This window comes from Terrapene carolina, unplaced genomic scaffold (genome assembly GCF_002925995.2).
Source record: "Terrapene carolina triunguis isolate 2854851 unplaced genomic scaffold, T_m_triunguis-2.0 Scaffold90, whole genome shotgun sequence".
NCBI lineage: Eukaryota > Metazoa > Chordata > Testudines > Emydidae > Terrapene > Terrapene triunguis.
The window spans coordinates 951,124-973,595 of record NW_020664441.1 but is presented as its reverse complement, the minus strand read 5'-3'; the positions used below and the strand labels follow the sequence as shown (position 1 = coordinate 973,595).

Sequence of the window (22,472 nt, the reverse complement as noted above, 5' to 3'; positions counted from 1 at the left end):
TGTGCCTAATGCCTTAGCCACTAGATCAGCCTTCCTCTCATCACAGAAACAATTACCTGGGTTTTACAAGGAGGAATACAGTGTCATTCCAGTTTAGACACAAAATGTGGGCAGCCTCCTTTGAACCTTTTGAACAACAAAATAGCCACCTTCCCTTCGGCTAGCCTCACCCACACTAGGTCCCTGGGTCAACATGCGTGAGCGGGGATGGGGAAAAGGCTTGCCCAAGATCACGCAGCACCTCATGATAAGAGCTGGGAATAAAACCCAGGTGCCCTGAATCCCTACCCACTAGACAACACGGCTTCTTCTGTAGCCTGTAATTTTCTTCTGTTCCAAAAACCTGTCTGGAGAAAATAAAACTGATTCCAAGTTCTTGCCGGTTTTCAGAGATGTTTATTTTTCAATAGTTCACTCACTGCAGGGGTGCCCCCTCATGGCCGGATGTGGTGTCACAACTCTTTCCTGTCTAGTGCCCCTTGCTGATGGTCGTTCCTATCCTGCTGTGGTCTCACTTCTCAGCCCTCTGACTAGGTCACTTTAGAACAGGGGTTCTCAAACTGGGGGTCATGAGGTTATTACATGGGGGGTCACGAGCTGTCAACCTCCACCCCAAACCCCGTTTTGCCTCCAGCATTTATAATGGTGTTAAATATATAAAAAAGTGTTTTTAATTTATAAGGGGGGTCACACTCAGAGGCTTGCTATGTGAAAGGGGTCACCAGTATAAAAGTTTGAGACCAACTGCTTTATAATCTCTCCCCTTATGGAGTAAACAGGGAGTCCAATAAACAGCATTCAGATAAATGTAGCTCTTTGCCCCTACCTAGAGTCATTCCTCTGCAGACTCTTCACCCCTTCCCTGGTTTTGTGGGTTGTCCTCCTGCTCTTGTGCGGAGTGACACCTCGCAGGGCTTTCTGCCGGGAGGCTCAGCTCCAAATTCCGTAGCCCTTCTCGCCCTTGTGTCGGGGTGTTTCTGCACCACCTTTCCCAGTGGATTGGTGGGGGAACCCAGGCTCATTCCAGTCCAAGAACCCTGTGACAAGCAGCTAAGATCTGCTCCCTTAGACTGCTCCCTACGTTGGCCTTCCTTCAGATTCCTTCCCACAGCTCTCCTTGTGCTTACTGAATATCTGCCTCTCTCTAGGCCCTTCCTTCACTCGCTAGCCACCACAGAAGGCCTGCAGAGTTCTTCCACCCTCTTCCTGGGGCCTCCTTCTCATCAGGGCTTCCTCCCTTTATGTTCACACCCAGCTCCTCCCCCAGCTGGGCTTCATCTTCAGCTGGACCTGGCCCACCCTCCAGGCACAACCATGTGCCTTAATTGAGCTCGCTAACTCCAATTAACCCTTTCAGTGCCGCTGTGTGGTATATAAACCATCACATTTGTGTCTGAACATGAATTTGCCCCTTGTAATCCATCTTTCTTCCGTGGGGAACCCTGGGCCAGTCACAGCCTCCGTGTGCCCTGGGTTTGCTCATTTGTACAATGCAGATAATGAGAATGACCCTAGGCTTCATTACCTGATGCTACTAAAACACTTTGCCCCAATTGCCCCTTTCCATAGATGTAGCCACACAAAAAAATTGGGGGTGGGATGCCGCGGGGATTCACCCACTGATGGTAGAATATGCAAAGACCCTACGGATACTGGGAACTTTCCATCTACTTTAAACTGAGACATGTGGTACTATTCAAAATACAATAGTAATAGTGCAAGGCACATATGGCAGGGCAAGTTCAAAGTTGTGGAGATGTCAAGGGGTATCCCTCTTGCAAGGGTTCATGGAAGAGGAGAGTTTTACAGAGGGACTTGAAGGAAGAGAGGGAGGTGAGAGGAGACAAACAGGTCTGAGCCTGAGGGGCAGCTTGCAAAAAGGTGTGAACACAAGAATATGAGAAAAGCACAAAGTTGGTGCTCGGGAGAGGGGGTGATTGCAGAGATGCCAGAAGGGGAGAAGTTGTGCAGGATTTTGAAGGTGAGCATGGGAAGCTTGGACTTGATGTGGAAGGTGAAGGGGGATGTGATCAAGCCCAAACAGGGAGTTTACTGTAGCACCAGCATTTTGGATAGAGTTGTGGGAGGAAAGAAGACAGCAAGGTGAGCTCTAGGGAGGCCAGAGCAGAGTATGTTGGAGTAGCCAAGGTTTGAGCTGGCCAAGCCATGGCTGGGGTGGAAAGGGACAGACAGGGATTAGAGATGCTGCAGAAAATGCTGCAGCAGGATTTGACATGGGCCTGCCTAGATGTGGGGTGGGGGGAAGGAGACCAAAGAGTTGAGAACGACATTGTGATTGCAAACCTGGGAGAGAAAGAGGAGAGGGCCTATTGAGGGTGATGAACAAGGCAGGGAGAGTGGAGGGCTTGGGACCTAAGATGAGGAGCTCAGGTTACCAAGCAGCATTTAAGATAGTGGTTGGGCACCCAGGAAGGACTGTTGGAGAGGCAGACGGAGAAGAAAGACTGAGCAGAGGGAAGAGGCTGGAATTGAAAGTCATCAGCACTGAGATAATGTATGGTAGAGCAGACAATGTCACCCAGGGAGAGAGGATAAGTTGAAGAGAGTAGGGGACTCAGGAGGAACATCAATGAAAGCAGACAAGGGGAGGAGGAGCCACTGAAGAAAACATTGAATGAGAGGTTGGTGAGATATTAGAACCAGAAGAGCCAGAGGAACCCAGGGAGAGCAAGGGAAGAAGGAGAAGAAGGCAATTATGTTGTAGATAGATGGAGGAAGAACAGCCCTTAGGCTCTGTCAGGAAGAGGTTAGTGGTGATCAAGAATGGTTTCAGGAGAGCAGAGGGAGCAGAGGCCAGATTGCAGGGCACCATGAGAACTAGAGGGGAGGAAATTGAGGCAGTGGGAATAGTGAGTACACCCAAAGAATTTAGAGGCAAAGGAAGGAGGGAAACAAGGCGTCAGCTGGGCAGGTAAATAGGGTTGAGGGTGGCTTTCTAGGGTGGCAGAGGTTACCAGATTCCGTACGAGACTGCAGGATAGTAGCCAGAGGAGTGAGGAAGGGACTGAGGGGACTCAGACATTAGGAGGGAGGAGGGGTTAGAGGTGGGCACTAGGAAGGAGACAGTGGCAAGGCCCTGGGCAGGGATGAGAAGAGGCTTTGAGAGGAGTGCTGATTGGCAAGGAGCATCTCTGTGGGCTCGAGGGGCAGGAGTCAGTCAGGGAGAGAATGGCTGTGCAGTAGGGGAAGCCCCAGGTCCCAGGACTTTCCCCAGTGGTGCTGGGCAGTGCAGGAGTGAAGGAATCACAGGCTAGATGAGAGGCTGGGGTTGGTGGGGCAGACAGAGCCCCGGGTGGGGACATCCATATAGTTCCTTGTCCACAGGGGCAAGGCCTCCTGCCCTCTCGCACCAAGGTATGAGCTGGGCCATGGCGGGGCCATGCAGGTCATGAGGGAAAGGTATTTTTACAGCATTTGTGGAAAATTCCAGCCCCTCTTAATCCCTGGGGCTCCTCTGAAACCGTGACACACAGGAAGGAACCAAACAGGAAAGAATTAGAGGAAAATGCCTCTCTTCTTGTAGCCACCTTGGCTGTGCCAGGAGTTAGCAGCAGCCGCCAAGCAGCCAGCCCTGCCTTCCCCCTCCCCCAGCTGCCTCTGTAAACACACAGGGGCTTACTTGGAAGATTAGAAGGGAACAGCAAAAGACAAGAGTCTCTTTTGTAATGGGAGTGGGATTAAAGAATCAAGTGACCGGCTGCAGCTCCCAAGTGGGTTTCAGGCTCCTTAGAGCACCCGGTCTCTGTCAGGTTCAATCCCCCATGAGCCGAGGGGGCGGTGGGAGGAGGGGGGTGGCGTGTGCCGACAAAGGACCCAGCGAGGACACATGCAGGACCAAACTTCCCAAGTCTCCCGTGCAGTCCGGAAGCCTGTGCCGGTAAGTACTCGCACCCCATGGGGCTTTATCACATGGCTGGAAAGATTCCCTCAGGGACTGCTAGTTTGATCTGTCTCTCTATAGTATTATACCGTGCCCATCACCATGGTCTATTAGCGTCCATCTTTCTGTTGTGGACACTTGATTGGGGCTGTCTGTCTGTCTGTGTGAGGGCTGTGAGAGCTGGTTAATGTCCATCAATTTCTGGATGTGATTGTTAATCCAAACGGATTGACCAGAACTAGTCAGCAAGTAACCAGGCAGTGGCTGTGTAGATGCTGGGAGAACAGAGCTCACTCATACAGAATGCCAGGCAGCTGGGTATCTGCTATGCAGACTCACTGTAAATGATGTGCGAGTGTTTTTGTCTCTTTCTGCTTGTCTATCCCAGATCCCGATATGCCAGTCCCAACACTGACCTTACACTGCATCCCCCAGCCCCAAACGGCAGCGAAAGCCACGCTTCCAGTCCCATTCTGCAATATTTCCACCCCAATGGGCAGGATGGCAGGGAAACTACCTTAACCATCCAGAGCGAAGGGAAAAAGCATGGGAAATGGCTCGTACCCTATGCCTGCAGCAGAGGAATTAGATGGAGGTGGGAAACAGCCATTATTTACATAAAGAAGAGCTGAAGTTTTCCATGTTTGGTAAAAATTTATTCTGCATTTGAGTTATGTAAGGAAGAGTCTCCCTGGGCGCTTTGAGACATGAAGGGAGCGTGTGTAACACACACAACCCAGCCAGCTCTGTGTAATAAGTCCCCAAGATAGCTATGTAAGTGTGTGTACCTTTCTGGTACATAATCTATATGTGTGCAGGTTATGGAGCAGTTAAAGTTGCAACCAGCCTTCTAAGTCCTAGAAACATATATGAAAATGTACGCAGATAACGGGCATTACAAGAGGAGTGATCTACTTGGCAGACAAAGGTCCCAGCTGTGCAGGTTTCTGGTATCACAGTGTGGGCTGAGACTCAGCTAATTGTCACTGAAAATGCATCACAAAAGATACTGCCAAAGCAGTAGCATCTTCAGAAAGAGTAATAACGCTGGATATGTGTGCGTCCCTTTTGGGATGGAGGGTCAGGTTGGTCTTTGAGATGGTCAGCAATGCAGCTTTCCAGGTCCATTTCCCAGGAGGAGGGTTGATTTCATGCTTTAAAGTGCACCTGCAGTTTGGGAGCATCAGCTGGGAGTGAACACTGTCTTGTATTCAACAATGTGTGTGTGTGTGCATGCGCACACACACACTGAACCTAATTTGGGGTAACGAATTTACAAGTGGACAAAAGCTAGCAGCTTCAGCTATGGATAAATATTCATGAATTTGAAAAAAGCAGCACACCTCTAACTGTATAACTTGTATTAGTCTGTCCAATAGAGGTCTGCAGGTTCTGAATTGATATTTCATTACATCAGTTTTATGGTGGTGTAACTCCTCTTATTAATTATTATTATCATTATTATACACTCAAGGTTGTGCTAGAAACCTAGTCATTAAGCCTCACAGTGCCATTAACAGACACTGTGCTACTGGAGGGGCTGATTTCATTTCCTGAACACATTTCCTCCCTCAACATGATTCATTAGGAAATATTCTGATTTAATTGATGACTGGAGGGGTGTTGCTGGGATTGCTGTTCTTCCGACCCTGGGCATGCTCTGTCTCCAGCACTCGCGCGTGGTGTCCGGGTTTGCTGTGCTGTACTGTCTTTCAAAATCAGGACAGACCCATCCACCCAACACCAGCTCAGCATTAGGGGGAGCTGTCACTAGCTAGTGCGGGGCAAATACTGCAGATACTGTCCATTAGCCTTTATTTGAATCTGTGAAAGAAATCACTCTGCCGGTGTTCTTGCAACTTGTATGTTCATTTTCCAAGAACATTCTGGGAACAAGCTTCCTGGCAGGCGTGGTTGCAAAAAGAAGCAGCAAAATTTGAATTCACGAACCTGAGTCTTCATAATAAACACCTGATTCTAGGGCGTTAGACTCATCCAATCAGAGAACAGAAACAATATCACACAGGATCTATGTCCAGTCCAACTAACCAACTTGGTTTGAATTTTGACTATCATAGAGTCCAATGAGATGAGACAACTTCTTGATAATGGTTCAGTGAATACGTTGCATAGCAAATAAATGCTAGAACGTTCTGACAATTCATGGTCAGAAAAGAGATGACACTCATTAAATGGGTTATTTGCTGTAAACTATTCACTCCTTTTTCCACTGTGCTGCTGGAGTCACTTTCCTTCACAACCTGGACATACACTATCATCCACCTCCTCAGCATGGTGTCGGGGCACATTATTGCAAGAGGTGCTGTCTGCTACCCTCAGTGTGGTGTCGGGGACATGGCCTTGCTGGAGGTGCTGTCCTTCAGAATGTGGACATGCACCTGCTTCCGAGCCCAGCATTAAGAGGACAGATACTGTGCTGTTGCCAGTACTGCCCTTCACTGGGGGGATGAGCGCTTTTCTCCCCTGCCCGGTCATTGTTCTCATTTGTCCTTAATTCCCCAGATGTAAAGCCCACTGAAGTCAAGGGGAATCTTTCCTAAATGTACTTAGTGCTGGGGAAAGTTGTCTGAGCAGCAGCTCTGGGCAGCAGGGACCATTTCTAGGGCCTGATCCACTGCCCTTTGAAGTCAATGGACCGAAGGCCTCAGCCTTCTGCTGAGGCTGCCAACAAGGGGCCAGTTCTCCTCTGCTTTGGAACATACTCCAGAGATGTCTTGATTTGAAACCTCCCCCAGCAGAACTGCAGAGTGAAATGTCTAATAAAATAAACACCGGAAAGCTGTAAACCATGATGTTGAGAAACTGCAAGCACTGACGTAACTGCAAGGAAGGGCAATCCTTCAAAGAAGGGGTCCACAACCCAAGAGGCTAGGAAACCTACAGTATGAGGAGAATTCAACCACAGGAAGCTTTCCATTGCCTTCCCAGCCTTTATACTTTCTCCATGGACAAGCCACACTGGAAAAGGAGGACTCCCCAAAGCTGACATGAATGGAACAGGAGGGGCAAGAAGATGTGGATGGCTTCTTCCTTCCACACCGCAGCCAGGACCACTGCCACTCACCCCCACCCTCCACCACTTGCACTCATCAAAGAGCCGCAATTCAAGTCAGAGCATTCATTTGCGGGTGGGATCAACACACTTTGCTGTTCTCTGATCTGTTTAAACTATCTCCTGGAGATGTGCCCAAGCCTGATTTAAAACATTTCTTAACAAACTGCCTCCCCTCATCTTCCCCTCCCTCTTCCTCTCTCTTCTCACCCTCCCCTTCTCCACACACCTATCCCTTCCCTGTTTCGGTCTCCTGTCTCCACCTTTACCTCTCTCCTTCTTCCCCATTCTCATTCTGTCTTATCTACCTTTCACTCTCCCCTCAGAACCTTCTTTCTTTCTTTTTCTTCCCTTTACCCTGTCTTCTCTTTTTCCACCTTTACAAAGGCCTGGTCTACACTACGACTTTAATTCGGATTTAGCAGCGTTAATCCGAATTAACCCTTCACCCGTCCACACTACAGAGCCAGTTAATTCGAATTAAAGGGCACTTAAAATCGATTTCTGTACTCCACCTCGACGAGTGGAGTAGCGCCAAAATCGATTTTGTTAATTCGAATTAGGGTTAGTGTGGCCGCACACCACCGAATTAATGTGGTTAAATTAATGGGGTAGTGTGGCCGCACACCACCGAATTAATGTGGTTAAAAACCGAATTAATGTGCTTAGTGTGGCCGCGCACAATCGAATTTATACAACCTGTTTCCCAAATTCGAATTATCTAAATTCGGATTAATCCCGTAGTGTAGACATACCCACACATTCCCAGGGGCTGTACACCACTTCTCTGGAGTCTGCTTTCAGATCTTTTCCCCTCCAACCACAGCTGCCAATCACCCAAGCTCTAGGTCTGTGTCCCAGTCACTTTGTCTCTGCCGGAGCAGCAGGTGTGACCCTTTCTCTCTCATTCCTGCCTTCAGATACTTTAAGCTGGTTCTGCCACCCATCCAAGGGGCACTACAGAGCTCAAGGAATTGGTAGTGAATAGGGAGCATTTTGCTACTAGGTCACAGTATAAACCTAGCCCAGGTCAGATAGTGGCTGAATATTGATACCACCGCGTGGCTGCTTTGAGGTCTATGTGACGTGACAGGTATCTGTGTTAGTCTGTATCAGCAAAAACAATGAGGAGTCCTTGTGACACTTTAGAGACTAACAAATTTATTTGGGCGTAAGCTTTTGTGATCTAAAATCCACTTCATCAGATAAATTTGTTAGTCTCTAAGGTGCCACAAGGACTCCTCATTGTTTTCATGTGAGGTGAGTTAGTGCTCCCAGCCCAGATCTCAGAGAACAGATCAAAATCCACCATTACAACTGGCTCAAATCTGCCCCCTTGTCAGCTACGTCTGAAGAGGGACCAAGGACTGAATGGAGATTGTGCTTCCTTCGTGCCCCTACAGAGGCACTTTGGGAGGGGCATCTAGCACTGCCATTGGCCATGCTCAGGGCTGTCCATGCAGCATCTTCCAGGAGCACTGAAGTAACAGTAAAGACAGAGCCCCTTTCCTGTTCCTGAGCCTCAGTTCAATGGCTGGGAATGGCAAGAGTCAAATACCAATCCCAACACAAAGCGACCTTTGCAAAGCATTGTCCTGAGAAGGAAGGAAGGGTAAAGCTGGCAAATCCTTCCCCCTCCCTGCAGCAGCTTGGATTATACTGGTAACTGTCCCAGTTACAAGTGGAAGAATTTATCAGAGAAAAAGGCCTGAGCACTCCCTTCAAAGAGACTTGGACACACCATCAGCTTCCCCTACAGCAACAATGCCCTCTGCTTTCCCTGGGACACTGGCCAAACTTCTTGCTTGCAACAAAGTTTGTTCTGCTATAGAAGGCAGCTGTTATGGGTTAGGTTGCTGGATATGGATCTTTTATACAAGACCAGTCTGATCCAGGCTTTTTGCAGTGGATCCTTTGAGGATTCCTTAGAAAAAACTATGAGAAACATGGTGTATTTTAGCAAGATTCATCTTTCCTGAGACAGCAAATCCACAAGTTCTACAGGAACCCAGACACTGAGGTGATGGGCATGGTATAAACACCTAGATAGATAGATAGATAGATAATGGTAAATCAGGGAAAGTAGAGATATGTCCTTCTGAGTCTTCCACAGCCAGAGGCTACCAGTCCAGATGTTTCATTAAAGTACCAGGGCTCAGCTCCAACCTAAACCATAGGAAATTCAATAGGCCCAGTTCCATCTAGCACATATGGGCCGGCCTCACTACTTCCTGATGTTCTGGACTGTGTTTGCTTTTGATAAACGGGCCGTGGCATGATTCTCTGAATTGGATTTCTGGGCCTACCTGAAATGGACTTTGGGGTGGCCCCAGGAAGAGAAGAACCTGAGTTTCTGTGCACAGCTGGGATGGACTCCTGGTGTCACTATTTCTGGACAGTGTCCTTACTAGCTCAGTCACGGGTACCCCTTGCTGTACCTCAGCCTCCCTTTAGCAGGTTTCCTGATGGCCTCAGTGTCTCCATGTTTTGTTCCTCACAGGCTCTGTGATGACTGTGACATACACAAATCGAGTAGCTGATGCCCGCCTGGGCACCTTCTCGCAGCTCCTGCTCCGATGGAAAGGCAGTATCTACAAACTCCTCTACTGTGAGTTCTTCATCTTCATCACTCTCTACTTCAGCATCAGCCTCACTTACAGGTAAGTTTCCTTTTTCACCTGAGCCCTGAGAGACCCATCCAGGTTCTGCCCATTATTCAGGCAGTGTGGGTTTGGGGACATTGATACTGGCTACTGGGGAAAAGGAACTGGGCAAGAAATGTTCAGTACAGGTCCTAGCTTTGTGAAGCAGTGTCAGTGATGGTGCATTGCAGAGGTTCCATTTCCCAAGAACAGCGGAGACTTGCTCCCTGGATCTACTGAGACGTGAAGAGAGGAAAGCTCTTTCCTCACTGTTCCAACAGAGTTTACTAGCTGACAGCTTTTCCTTATCAGTGGGGTTAGAGTTTCTCCCAGGTTACTAGTGAAATATACACAGGGTGACCCTTCTCCTTAGAAGAAGCATGGCTTCTCCATGGAGGGAAAGTAAGCTATGTATGATGGATATTTGTCCTTCCAGAAAAGAGCAGATTATGGTTAAATGAATGCAGATAAACTGGATATGCATATACAGGGGTCACCCCCATCCCTCAGGAAGATGGTTTCTCTGGGCTTAGGTAGTGGAGATACAGAGGATAACCCCTGGAAGGGTGCTTTTGGGAAGAGATCCCTTAGATTGCACAGCGTGGCATTTCCTCTGGTGTCTCTTATGGAGCAGACAGAATGATTGGGGCTACTAGTTTGTCGTAGAGTCTGGTGTGGGGGTCATGTGTTCTGTGACTCCTCAGTTTCTTGGAGGGGAAGTCACTCAGCTCACACAGCTGAGCTAAGGTGTATCTAGGTGGCACTGAGGCTGAGGCAGGAAAGCAGCTCTGTATAAAGGCAGAAGCAGCTCCTTCCCAGTTTGCTACTATTAGAGTCTGAATGACAGGCATCAGAATAGAGATTACAATTAATTTAAATCCACTGTGGTGCTAAATCCAGTTCAATGGTACATTTCTGGTATCGTACAATTGCTCTGTATTGGCCACTACGCCTCTCCTGGGTTGGACATTTGTGTATTGCCCATAGAGTCAGACAGCAGGTGTCAGGCATTGCTTCCGATAGTCAGGCCTAGTGGCTGCAGCCTAGGTCACAGCTAGGCATAGAGTTGGCCTGAGCCAAGCGTGGTCCTGAAATCAAGATCTGCAGGCAAGCTGGAGTCAAAACCAAAATCAGAGTCCGTAGCCAGGATCGGAACCATAGCCAGAGTCCAGGTGCAGGCCAGAGATTGAAGCTGGGTGGTCAGAGTCCAGAGACAAGACCAGCTGATACCAAAGCCGGAGTCCAGACATGCGCTGAAGGTACAAACTGGATAGTCAGAGTCCGAGGGTTGGGAGGAGATCCAAAGGCAGAAGAAAGGTTGGAGCAGGTCAGTGACACGGCTGGAGTGAGGCTACTGCAGGGCAAGGACAGGGCTGCAGCTGGAGTCTGGTGCACTGCGAGGCAGCAGGAGGGCTCCTGGCTGGGTAGCACTGTTACTCAGACTGATCTGCTCTGCAGCTCTGCTGGGGTTGTGGAAATACCTGAGCCTGGGGTCATCTGACGCAGTCTCTGCTTGGTGATAGGTTGCTACTGTATGCCTGAGGGCTGACTCACTCACTGCAGCACCTGAGCCAGCAGCCCTAGTTTGGTTGCAAGTTTGCCTCACAGCAGGCCAGGAAGTATCGCCTGAGTTGGCCACTGGGTCATTTCCTTTAGCACAGACATCTCCTAGATGGGATGGCAACATGTTTCATGTGGTGCGTCCCCTGGGTAAAACAGAGTGGAGCTCCCTTGGACACATCTCCTGGATTGACAAGCAAGGTGTTTCCCATGGAACATCTCCTAGGTCAGAGAGCGCAGTGGTTTCATTGGCTTTGCTCATGGACTCCCATCCACGCAGGGCTGGGAAGGGTGAAGTCTCTTCTGTGAGGCTGATAGTGAGAATGTGCCTCTGGGTTTCCTTTACAGGCTGATCCTGAATGCAAGCCAAAGGCTGATGTTTGAGAAGCTGGCTCTGTATTGCAACAACTATGCTGAGCTGATCCCTGTGTCCTTCGTGCTGGGTAAGGAGTGTGGGGCTGGGGAGTGGGATGGTGCTTCCCCTTCCTATCCAGACACTGCTCTGCGGGCCATTGGGATGCACTGGGGACATAGCTAGCCACTCCTCCCCTGCAGACCCTGCTGTATCTGACAGGTATCTGGGTGGACTAATTAGGCCAATTCCGCCCTAGGTTTCTACGTGGCCCTAGTGGTATCTCGCTGGTGGGGTCAGTACGAGAGCATCCCATGGCCCGACCGCATCATGAACCTGGTCTCCAGTAATGTGGATGGACAGGACGAGTATGGGCGCCTCCTGCGGCGCACCCTGATGCGCTACAGCAACCTTTGCAGTGTGCTGATCCTCCGCTCTGTCAGCACCGCCGTCTACAAGCGCTTCCCCAGCACGGAGCACATCGTGCGAGCAGGTAGGTGCCCTCTCCATTTCTAGCGCAGTTGCTAAGCCTAAGCCAGAGGCTGCTACAGTCCTGGAAGGGCTGGCTGGGTCGAGGTGTGGTGGAAATAACTGCATGACCTCGAGATACAGAGATACCCACTGGAATCCTCGTGGCTCAGGAGACCAGAGCTAGGGGGACAAGCCGTGAAATCCAAACGAATCTATCTGTCCCAAACAAGAAGCGCAGGGGCCAGGCAATGAGCATTATGGACACAATCCTGTAAAGTGCTAAGTGACTGCTGCAGGTGCTGAGCACCTACCACTGGGATTTCTGAGGAACTGAGGATTCCCAGCACAACCAGGAATTACTCAGGCTTGAGCCCTAAGGGTATGTCTACACTACAGGATTAATCCGAATTTAGATAATTCGAATTTGGGAAACAGGTTGTATAAATTCGATTGTGCGCGGCCACACTAAGCACCTTAATTCAGTTTTAAACCACATTAATTCGGTGGTGTGCGGCCACACTACCCCATTAACTTAAACACAGTAATTCGGTGGTGTGCGTCCACACTAACCCTAATTCGAATTAACAAAATCGATTTAGGCTCTACTCCGTTCGTCGAGGTGGAGTACAGAAATCGATTTAAAGGGCCCTTTAATTCGAATTAACTGGCTCTGTAGTGTGGACGGGTGAAGGGTTAATTCGGATTAAGGCAGCTAAATCCGAATTAAAGTCCTAGTGTAGACCAGGCCTAAGTCATTAACCCCCTCACTACTGCTACCAAGGAGAGAATGCATCTTTGAGATCGACCTAGCCAGTCATGTTTTTTCCTGTTGTTCGAGCTTCGAAATAGTGCAATTGAAGGCTAGTTTCTGATCACAATTAATTTTTCCTCTACTGTGAGCACACACACACGTTGGTTATTGCAGGTTTGGGGTTGTGTACACTGATTTGTTATTGCAGGGCTGTTCCTGAGGACACCGGGTTGTATACACTTGCTCTTTATCGCAGGGTTCATCAGAAAGATGTAGTGGCAGGCTCTGGTTTGTTTCTGTAGGGTCACTGGGAAGAACAGGATGGCTTCCATTCTTGCTCCCCTTGACACGTTGTTATTGTAGGTTTGCTCATGAGCTGCGCTGACATGGTGAAATGCTCCCCCCACTGCAAAGGGCCAGCAGAGTCCTCTGCACTACTTGAGCCTTCGGCATGAGTCTAAGTGGTGGGGCTTGAACAGGCCTCCTGCACTGGAGTGGATTTTGCCCATGATCAGTAATTGTTGTGCATGATTACGCATTGTAAATTATGCTCTTGGGGGTGGTGGCTACTGACAAATTATATACTGTTGGAGGGGAAGGAGGGAGTACACATTAAGAAAATAACACAGATGAAAGAAGCACATAAAGGCAAATAAAAGTTGAGTCTCTTCATATCAGCAAGTCTCATATGCATTCCTGACCTGTTTCTTGGATTGTTGCGCTCTCTGGTGGTCATTGAAGGTCATTGCTTTTCATTCAACTTTCTACTTTTTCACCTTGTTTTCTCTGGTTTTGTTAAATATGGTTTGTCTTTGTCAGTCAGAAAATCAGCACCGTGAACATCAGGTTTACTTCAAACATAGAGCAGCTCATAGCAAAGAGAATTCTGACAGCCGCTTAGATGCAGGTAACCCAGACAGCAATGATGTGGTCATAGATTTCATCTTTTTAAAGGCATTTTGTTGATAATGACCTCGACCAGATAGGATTCGTGGTCAGAGGTGTGTTCTGAGCAGCAGTTTGGAAGCCAGCAATTTGGTTGTTTTAGTTCTCATTCTGACTGTGTGACCTTGAGCAAGCCAAAGCTGTCTTGTGCCTCAGTTTCCCCCATCTACAATTCCCCCTATTTACCAAAAGGAATGATAATAGTTCTTATCAGGGGTGTTGCAAGGGTCATTTAGTTGTGTCGGATGTGTTCAATATTTTTATGGGGGTGCTTCGTGGGTGGGACATCTATTATTCCTCTTTGAAAGGCATGACTGCCGGACGTGAATGACACATTCTAGAGCTAATGCATTGCACATTTGTCCCCAGTGGGTTTCCATAAAAGCCTCTTCTTACAAAGCAACAGTGAGCCCCAGCATTGAGAACAAGGAGGGAGGACGCCAGGTTTCAGGGCATGAGTGCTCTGAGGCCTACACAGGCTTCACTAGGTACACAGGATAATTGCAGTCTGCTCCAGAGGACTTTGTAATTACATGGCACCGACCCTGTAAATATCCTGCTCCTCTGTTCTAAACACCTCATGCAATACCTGGTGCTTACAGATGCTTTCACTGGAAATACTCTGACCCATGTGCCCATCCTATCAATACTCTGCCCCTTCTGGGTAATTACCCTGGAAGTAACCTGCCCTCTTAGGGTAATTGCCTCCAAATACCCTGCCTCTAGATGGCACCTACCCCACAGATATCCTGCCCTTTGGAACTACTCTAGCTTGCCTAACTTAGAACTACTTAGACCTACTCAAAATCATGCCAGGACTGGTTTGGCCAAAGACCAGGAGAGCAGAAAGATGGCTTACAGCTTTCTCCCTTCTCCCCTCTGCTCCTGCACTGATCACCGCTCGCTCAGACCCAGGAATCTGGGCCACGGAATGCAACATAGGTGTAAAGAGCTACCAGATCAGATGCACAAGGGATGTGGCAGCAGGAATGAGCCCCTCTCTGTCAGACAGAGAGTGGGAGCCTGGCCCTTTGAACACTGACTGATTTTCCACACTGAGAGAACTCTTAGGACAAGTCCAGGATGTGCAATGCTGACCTCTAGACAGGGAACGTGGAATACAACTGGTGTGGGAGGTGGTGTCGCCGTGGAGAGCTCAGAGGTGCTTGCCAAAACTTTGTGAGAGGCAAAATCCCCAAACAATCAGAACTCTAGTCAGGCTCTGCTGCCTTAGGTAGGCCTCTGCACCTGGATCCTCTCTCTCTCTCCTTGGTCCAAAGCTGGCCTGATGATTTGTAGGGCCAGAGACATGGGGGGACAGGCACATGAGTTTCCACAAGAGACTGGACCGGGGAGGCTCTCTATTGTCTTCCGTCCCCCATCTCCTCTTGCCCATTTAGGCCTCATGACCCCAGAAGAGCACAAGAAGTTTGAGAGCCTGAACTCTCCCCACAACAAGTTCTGGATCCCCTGCGTGTGGTTCTCAAACCTGGCTGTGAAGGCACGGAACGAGGGCAGGATCCGGGATAGTGTGCTGCTCCAGGGCATCCTGAACGTGAGTTCTGGAGACAGCCAGAGGGCATGTCGAGAACGAACCAGCCCTGCCCTCCTCTCTGGGTGGAGCAGAGGGACTTGCTGCTGGTCACCCAGGGGAGTAGGGAAGGTGAGGTGGGGCTTAGAGACTACACCAATCACATCCGTGGTGTAACTCCATTAACTTCAATGGGAAACGTGCCCACTCATATCTATCACTCAATGGAGGGGAGAAAATGGGAAGTTAGGCCAATACAGCGTGGGGTCCACTAGCACAGCAATTGTGTGAGACAGCCCAGGACTCTAGACAAGGAGACTGTGGCTCTTCTCTCACACCGCTTTACAAGGGTGTAATGCCATTGACTCCAGAGGAGTTACTCCCAGTTTGCACCGGTGTGAGAGGAGAATCAGGCCCAGAATCCCCTCCTGACTCCAGTAGAGAAAGGGTCCCTTCAGGACAAGCCAGAGGTCCCACTGGTGCTCCAGTGTGGTGGTGGGGAGGGCAGAAAGTTCAATATTTAAGAATGGGCAAAGCCCAGGAGTGAATGACCATAGAAAGTGAATTCCCTGCCCTACCTGGGAGGTGTGCCCTGCGTGGGGTTAAGGTCCCCTTGATGGAGCAGTCTGGAGGGGAAGGCGCATGGGAGGATGTTAGTATGAGGTAGCTTTTCTGTGGAAGGGAGCCATTCCTTTTTCTCTGTTGTTCCCCACTCCAGGAACTAAACACCTTGCGTAGTCAGTGTGGGCGACTCTATGGGTATGACTGGATCAGCATCCCACTGGTCTACACTCAGGTGAGTGCAGGAGGCCCTCTGTAGCCACTGCCCCACCCAATGGCCTCTGCAAGGCGAATCACTGCAACCAGAGACACAATGTGCTGGGAAACAGGCAAGGCTCTTTAATACACATGTGGTTTTCCACATACACACACCCCCCACATGGACCCCCAGATATACCTCATATCCACACATGGATCCCCAGATATACCCCAAAGCCACACATGGACCCCACCAATGCACACCCTACATATACAAACTTACCCACACACATAAACACCGACTTATGCAGCAAACACAAGTATCCCAGCACACACGCACGGATCCCAGGTATGCACACCCACATTCCTCATCAATTCACAGACAGACAACCCATAGACAAACCTATGGTGGGTGACCTGTGTGTCCCCACACACACCATAGATATGAATGAACTCCAGACACACACCCACGTATACCTCCCACATATACACCCCTCCAATGCCTGCTCATCATCCTGTAAATGCATTAGCTTCTCCACACTCAACAATGCTGGTACCTTAGCCCCGAAGACACTGCTCTAGGGGTACTGGAGAATGCAGCACAGGTCTGAGTGGGAGGTGCCATCTACACTCCCTGTGGACAGGGAAAGCTGTTTATATGCATTAGACACAAGGTGCTCTAACCGTTCAATAGCTCTCTGGCAGCAACCCCCGGATAGACAGCTTGGCGCCAGTCCCATCTGGTATAATGCAGCTGCTTAGGCAATGCTCACTCCCATTAGTGTGGTCTGCTGTGAAAGAGGAACAACTCCAGTTCTGGATGGCTGCAAAGGTTAGTGGGGGATTTATTTAGAGCCCTGTACAGATCAGATTCTCCTGCAAACCAGGATCAAAGGCAAGAGAATGTCAAGGCCGCAGCTAGTCACAGTGCTGTTCCACAGGAGCTCAGTCACTACGGGTGGCCAGAGGATGCTTTCCTGGAGTGCACGGCACAGCGCTACACCGCCTCTGCTCACACCCTCATGCGCACACACACTGTGCACTAATGCCCTGCGCTAGCAATGTCAGCTCCACACAGCGGTCAGCTCTTCGGGGTGTCTAGGCGTCCATAGACAACAGGGAACTGTACAGGAGTACAGAGTGGGGATTCAGCTAATAATGGGGCATGGTCAGGGGTTAATTCACCATGGATCCTTGGATCCAGGGCCAGAATGCCAAGCAAGACCAGCCTTCTAAGGCTGCACTGCCTGGGTGGGAGGAAGGTCAAGCGCTCAAGGAGGAAGAGTCTGCCCATGCAAGCTCCTCAGTCATGATAATGGAAACAGTTTCTCTCTGCTTCCAGTCGCCTGCAATGGGAGTTCTGCCAGTGATATCCAGCCACAGTCCCCTGACCCAGGGCTCGACTCCCCATGCATTGTGAGCCAGACATGTCCACAAGTGCCCCTGAAGCTTTGCCATCCTGGCTTGGGTGCTTTGCTACAGGCCATGGGGTTTGTCCAGAGCAGGGTGGCAGGTCACCCGGCAGTGTTGCCAACTCACAAGTCTTGCAGTATTTGGGGTTTTTTTCTTCAGAAAGCCCCAGCTTCTGGCATCAGGAGATTGCATGAGAATCTCAGCTTGCATTAAAAAACAAAAAGTTTCCAGCCCTCATGGTTGTAGAGAAAAGCTTGAAAGTGTCCCGCAAGTGAAACCTGGAGGCTGAGAAACCAGAAGGCAAATTAAAAATAGATCTGTATAAAAACCCCTCACATTTTAAATCAATCCCATCATTTTCGGGAGCCAGACTCATGATATTTGAAAGTTTGGGGTCGGCAATACTGCAGGTACCACCCTGCTGGGAATTCTAGCAACCTCCAGCATTTGGTCCACACTGGTATCTCTTGGTTTCAACTGAGAACCAGCCCAAGAACCAGTAGACCAACAGTCCCATTGCTCCAGTAGGGAAGACAGCACTTTGCCACCTAGCTGAGACATCGGGCTCTCAGGGAAGTTTTCTGGGGCAGGAGAAGGAGACCAGATTCCCCAGCCCTGCTCCTGATTTGTTGTGCAGCTTCGGGCAGGTCACACAACCTCTCTGTGCCTTAATTTCCTCATTGGCCCTCATGGGGGTGTTGTGAGGCTTCACTGCCCCTAAGACATGTGCTTTGCAGGTGGAAGGTGCAGTAGAGGGGGCAAAGCATTAGCAGTGCTGTCCCTGGGTCTAGCTTTTCCCCAGAGTTACATGGTCATTGAGGGAACAGGGAAATAATTTGGGAGGGGGGTACATTTAAAAATGGCTGCAGCAGAAAGACACCTTCCTGCTGAGAGGGAGGAGGTGGATTGGGGCAGTGCCCATCCAGAGAAGCACCCCGCTTTGCCTTCTTAAACACAGTCTTAGAAAGGTCGCAGAGTGAGCAGTCCTGCAGAGCTCCTCAGCAGTCTGCGGTAGTCTGGAGGGGTCGGAGGGGAATCTGAGGAAGGATGGCAAGGAAAGCAAGCTAGGAACTGAGATCTGTTTCTGACCGCATCCCCCTGCCCCTCCCCAGGTGGTCACGGTGGCCGTTTACAGCTTCTTCCTGGCCTGCCTGATCGGCCGGCAGTTCTTGGACCCAGCAAAGGGGTATCCTGGCCATGAGCTGGATCTCTTTGTGCCTGTCTTCACTCTCCTGCAGTTCTTCTTCTACGCTGGCTGGTTAAAGGTGAGTCCAAGGAAACATGCCCTGACCTTTTGGGAGCCTCCTTTTCCCAACATGGGAAGCCTGGAATTGATTCCAGACCCAGGCAGGAGTTTCTCAGATCACTCTGGGGGACATCCCACTGTCTGAGTGATCCAGGCCCTGCACTGCCATGCAACAGGCCCACATTCAAGTCCCAGGGCTTAGCTTTCTCTGTCTAGGCCAGCAGAGGCTGAGGGCACTTCCCTGTATCTAAGTGCACCTCCTTGCAGGAGATCTGGATTCACATCCTAAGCCCAGGGGCCTATCACTTGGGCCTGACCAGCTGGTGAGTGCTCTGAGTAGGGTGACAAGACCGCAAGTGTGAAAAATCAGGACAGGGGGTGAGGGGTAATAGGAGCCTATATAAGAAAAAGACCCAAAAATCGGGACTGTCCCAATAAAATCGGGACATCTGGTCACCCTAGCTCTGAGGCAGTGGGCTTCATTGGCCCTGCGGAGAATTGCTCTGTGGTCACCCCTCTGGCTGAATCCAGGAGTTGCAGTGACTGACTGATGGAGACCTGGCTTCCTCCTCCTCAGCTGCAAGGCTAATGGAGTGTAACATAGTAAACAGCAAACGCACATTAGTACTAACTGTCCCAGAAGCCACATGGCAGCTAATCTTCCCTTTTTAACACCCTCACTGCTGCTCATTGCAAGAAGCAATGTAGCTGAAATATGCTTCCCAGGCCTAGTGCTGGGGCACAGAGTCCCAGTGGCCCTGCAGGACGCTCTCTCGGGAAGGGGATTTGAACCCTTACCATGTGCTCTCAATGCGCAGGTGGCTGAACAGCTCATCAACCCATTCGGAGAGGATGATGATGATTTTGAAACCAACTGGCTCATCGACAGGAATCTGCAGGTAACAGTGGGACCTGATCCCACACAACAGGGCCATCAGAGATGAGAGCGGTGATAGGGCAGCACCCAAGGACTGAGTAGACTCATAGCTCCAGGTCTCCAAACACGAGGAGAGAGGTCAGGGGTGCGCTCACGTGGCACCTCTTCTCTATCGTCCCTGGTTCCTTCTCTGCGCTGCAGACAGCATAACATTAGGGCAGGGCCCTGAGCGTCGGGGGGAGACAAAGGAGTCAGAGTAAGGAGAAGGAGGGGAAGGAGTAAGCAGAGATTTGATAAAAAGCACTTTATGCGCGATGAAGCACGGCTCCTCATTCTCTCAGTAGCCGAGGAACCAGCCCACGTGCATGGAAGATTATGGGACAAGATCTGCCCCTACAGGACCATGTGACTTTCTGAGCATGTGACTTTCTGCTTATGCTGCTCCAGTTGCATGACGGCTGGCGTACGTACGTGAGGGGCTGTGTCCCTTCATGCTCTTCCTGTGTCATTCTCTATCCAGCCCAGGTGGCCTGTGCTCATGTTTAAGGCTTTATGTGACTTGTCTATATCTCACTGCTCTCCCACTAGTACGTGTGCTGTGCCAATCCTGCCCCTTCTCAAACCCAGCACCCCCTTCTCCCATCGATGACCTTGTGCCTTTTCCACACTGCTTCTTGGGCCTAGAACAGTCTCCATCCTACTGGGGACCAAGCAACAAACTCCACCTTCAAATCCCTCCTAAAACACACCGTTCTGTACTCCAAATGGTGACTCCTTCACTTTCCCCTTCATTCCAATTTGTATAAAGAACAATCCTAGTAACTAACAATCCATGTACCAAACCCAGCTGCTTATTCATTGGGTGCTTTCCTGTTGCATCCCTTCCCCACTCCTGGGCCTAGTCAGATTGCAAACTCTTTGGGGAAGAGAATTTGTTCTCTTACATGAAGGTACTGCACCATGCAGAATGATAATTTTACCCCCTTGAGTCTGACATTCCCATCATCCCCTGCAGGTCTCCCTTCTCGCTGTGGATGACATGCACCAGGATCTGCCCCTCATGGAGAAGGACCTGTACTGGAACGAGTCCTACCCCCAACCACCCTACACCGCAGCCACTGCTGAGTATAAGCGGACATCATTTCTTGGCTCGACCTTTGACATTAGGTGAGTGAAGCTTTCCTGCCACATGAAATTATCAATGGAGGCCAGATTTACACCCCAGCCCAGGGCCACAATGTGTTGAATTATCTCTGGACTTTACCAATGCTCTTCTAGGAAGGCAGCAGTTCTTCCCCTGCCACAAATGCCCCCCCTCTGGAGTTCAGTGTTGCTCAAATCCTCTCTTTTGCATGTGAAATCATGGTAAGAGATTGTGGCTATATAGCCCAGAGAGAGAGAGAGAGAGAGATTCGACTTCCTCAGTCAAAACATGTTTGTGTTTGCATCCCTTTGTGTGTAATGATGCCTCTGCCCATCTCCAACACGAGTGTCCACAATTGTGTGCCTGATACTGCTCCCCATAGCAATATAGAGGAAGACTTCAGGGGCTGAAGTTGCCAGTGCTTGCCCTGTGCTGCAATCATCCCCCCTGATCTTCACTGATCTCTACTCACTATTCTAGTGGAAGGCAAAAGTCCATTCAACAAGGTCCCTTTCAACACACTCTGGAGGAAAATTCCTTCCAGAATTCGCAGAGTCACTGTACATAACAGCCTGTTTTGCCTCTCCCCAGCATGCAGAAAGAAGAGATGGAATTCCAGCCGCTGGAGCAAATTAAAGAGAACGAGGAGGCAAACCACTCTACGCCACTGCTGGGACATCTGGGCCGCCTGCTGGGGGTCCAGTCACCGAGTTTCTCCAGGTCATCCTCCCGGATGAACCTGCCACGCAAGAGGAATGACCCCTTGTCCCCCTTCCCTCATTACTTGTACCAGGATGTAGGGAAACCTGAAAGCCCCTGCAGTGCCAATCAGCAAAGGGGAGACTCCTCCCACCCAGGCTCCAGTTCACAGGAGCAATGGGACAATGAAGATAGAAAACTGAGAGAGTTTGATGCCTTCGTGTCAACCCCCTTCTATGAGAGACCTGGCTTTTATAGTGCTCCACAGACACCAATCAGCTCCATCCCTATGATCTTCCCATCCAGGCGCCCAGGACGCAAGAAGCCCCCTGCTCTCTCCAGCATCGTGGCCTGTTCGACTTCAATGAGAGACAACTTTGCCAGCCTGTCACCTTCCAGGGCTAGTGATGTGGACAAAAGCCAGAGCTCCCTTGGTTCTGCAGTTAAGGAAACTTTTGTTTGGCCAGGAGAGCGAGACAAAGCCCCAGACTCCCTGGTGGTGACAGTAGAGGAAGGAGAGAATAACACGTTAAACAATAAAACGAATGAGGTTGCCCCTGTTAGGAGTCCAGGGCCTCAATCTATAGTATCGGAAAGCCCCAAGTTTTCCTTCCTGGCAGAGTCCCCAGACCATGAAAAACAAGGCAGCTTCAAGAGCTTGAAGAGTTTGAAAGGCCGCCGACATCCCTGGCTAACTCTGGAGAACATGACACCAGCAGCCACCCCAAACTCAGATAATCCCAGCAACTTTCATACCCCCAGCATGAGAACCCCTGGTAGCAGTGGGCCCCTCTTCTTTTCATTCACCCCCGTGACATCCCCAGTGCTGGAGAGGTCACGCTTAGCGAACTCAGGCACTGTTCCTAGTCCAAGCTCAGATGATGCATCTAGTGCCCTAGTACAGGCTTCCATAGAGGTTTCTGGGACTGGAAGAGAGACAGGAAATGGAAATGCTAGTGCTCATCACACTGAGGAACAGAGGAGAGCAGAGAGTCCCTCACCTAATGACTCCGGTATCTCCTTAGCAGAGGGTGACTACGTGGGGCTGATGGAGGTGATCATGGAAGCCAGTGAGAATGTGTCTGATGAAGTGGATAGATACAGCTAA

At 49.9% G+C, this 22,472-nt stretch overlaps 1 protein-coding gene across 1 annotated transcript; it reads left to right on the top strand.

The window, feature by feature from the left end:
• The first annotated feature begins 3,832 nt into the window (after window positions 1-3,832).
• On the top strand, window positions 3,833-22,472 carry BEST1 (bestrophin 1). Its single transcript, XM_024198346.1, has 10 exons — window positions 3,833-3,898; window positions 9,475-9,634; window positions 11,525-11,619; window positions 11,788-12,021; window positions 15,096-15,250; window positions 15,945-16,022; window positions 18,511-18,663; window positions 19,463-19,543; window positions 20,537-20,688; window positions 21,257-22,472. The coding sequence occupies exons 2-10, from the start codon at window positions 9,483-9,485 to the stop codon at window positions 22,470-22,472; spliced, it is 2,316 nt and encodes a 771-aa protein (XP_024054114.1). The 5' UTR covers window positions 3,833-3,898; window positions 9,475-9,482.

What these genes read in the sequence shown, in the direction of transcription:
- BEST1 (XM_024198346.1), top strand. Translation starts at nt 9,483, where the DNA reads ATGACTGTGACATACACAAATCGAGTAGCTGATGCCCGCCTGGGCACC. An exon ending in GGAGCACATCGTGCGAGCAG is followed by an intron (nt 12,022 to 15,095) that starts GTAGGTGCCCTC and finishes TTGCCCATTTAG; the next exon opens with GCCTCATGACCCCAGAAGAG. An exon ending in TCTACGCTGGCTGGTTAAAG is followed by an intron (nt 18,664 to 19,462) that starts GTGAGTCCAAGG and finishes CTCAATGCGCAG; the next exon opens with GTGGCTGAACAGCTCATCAA.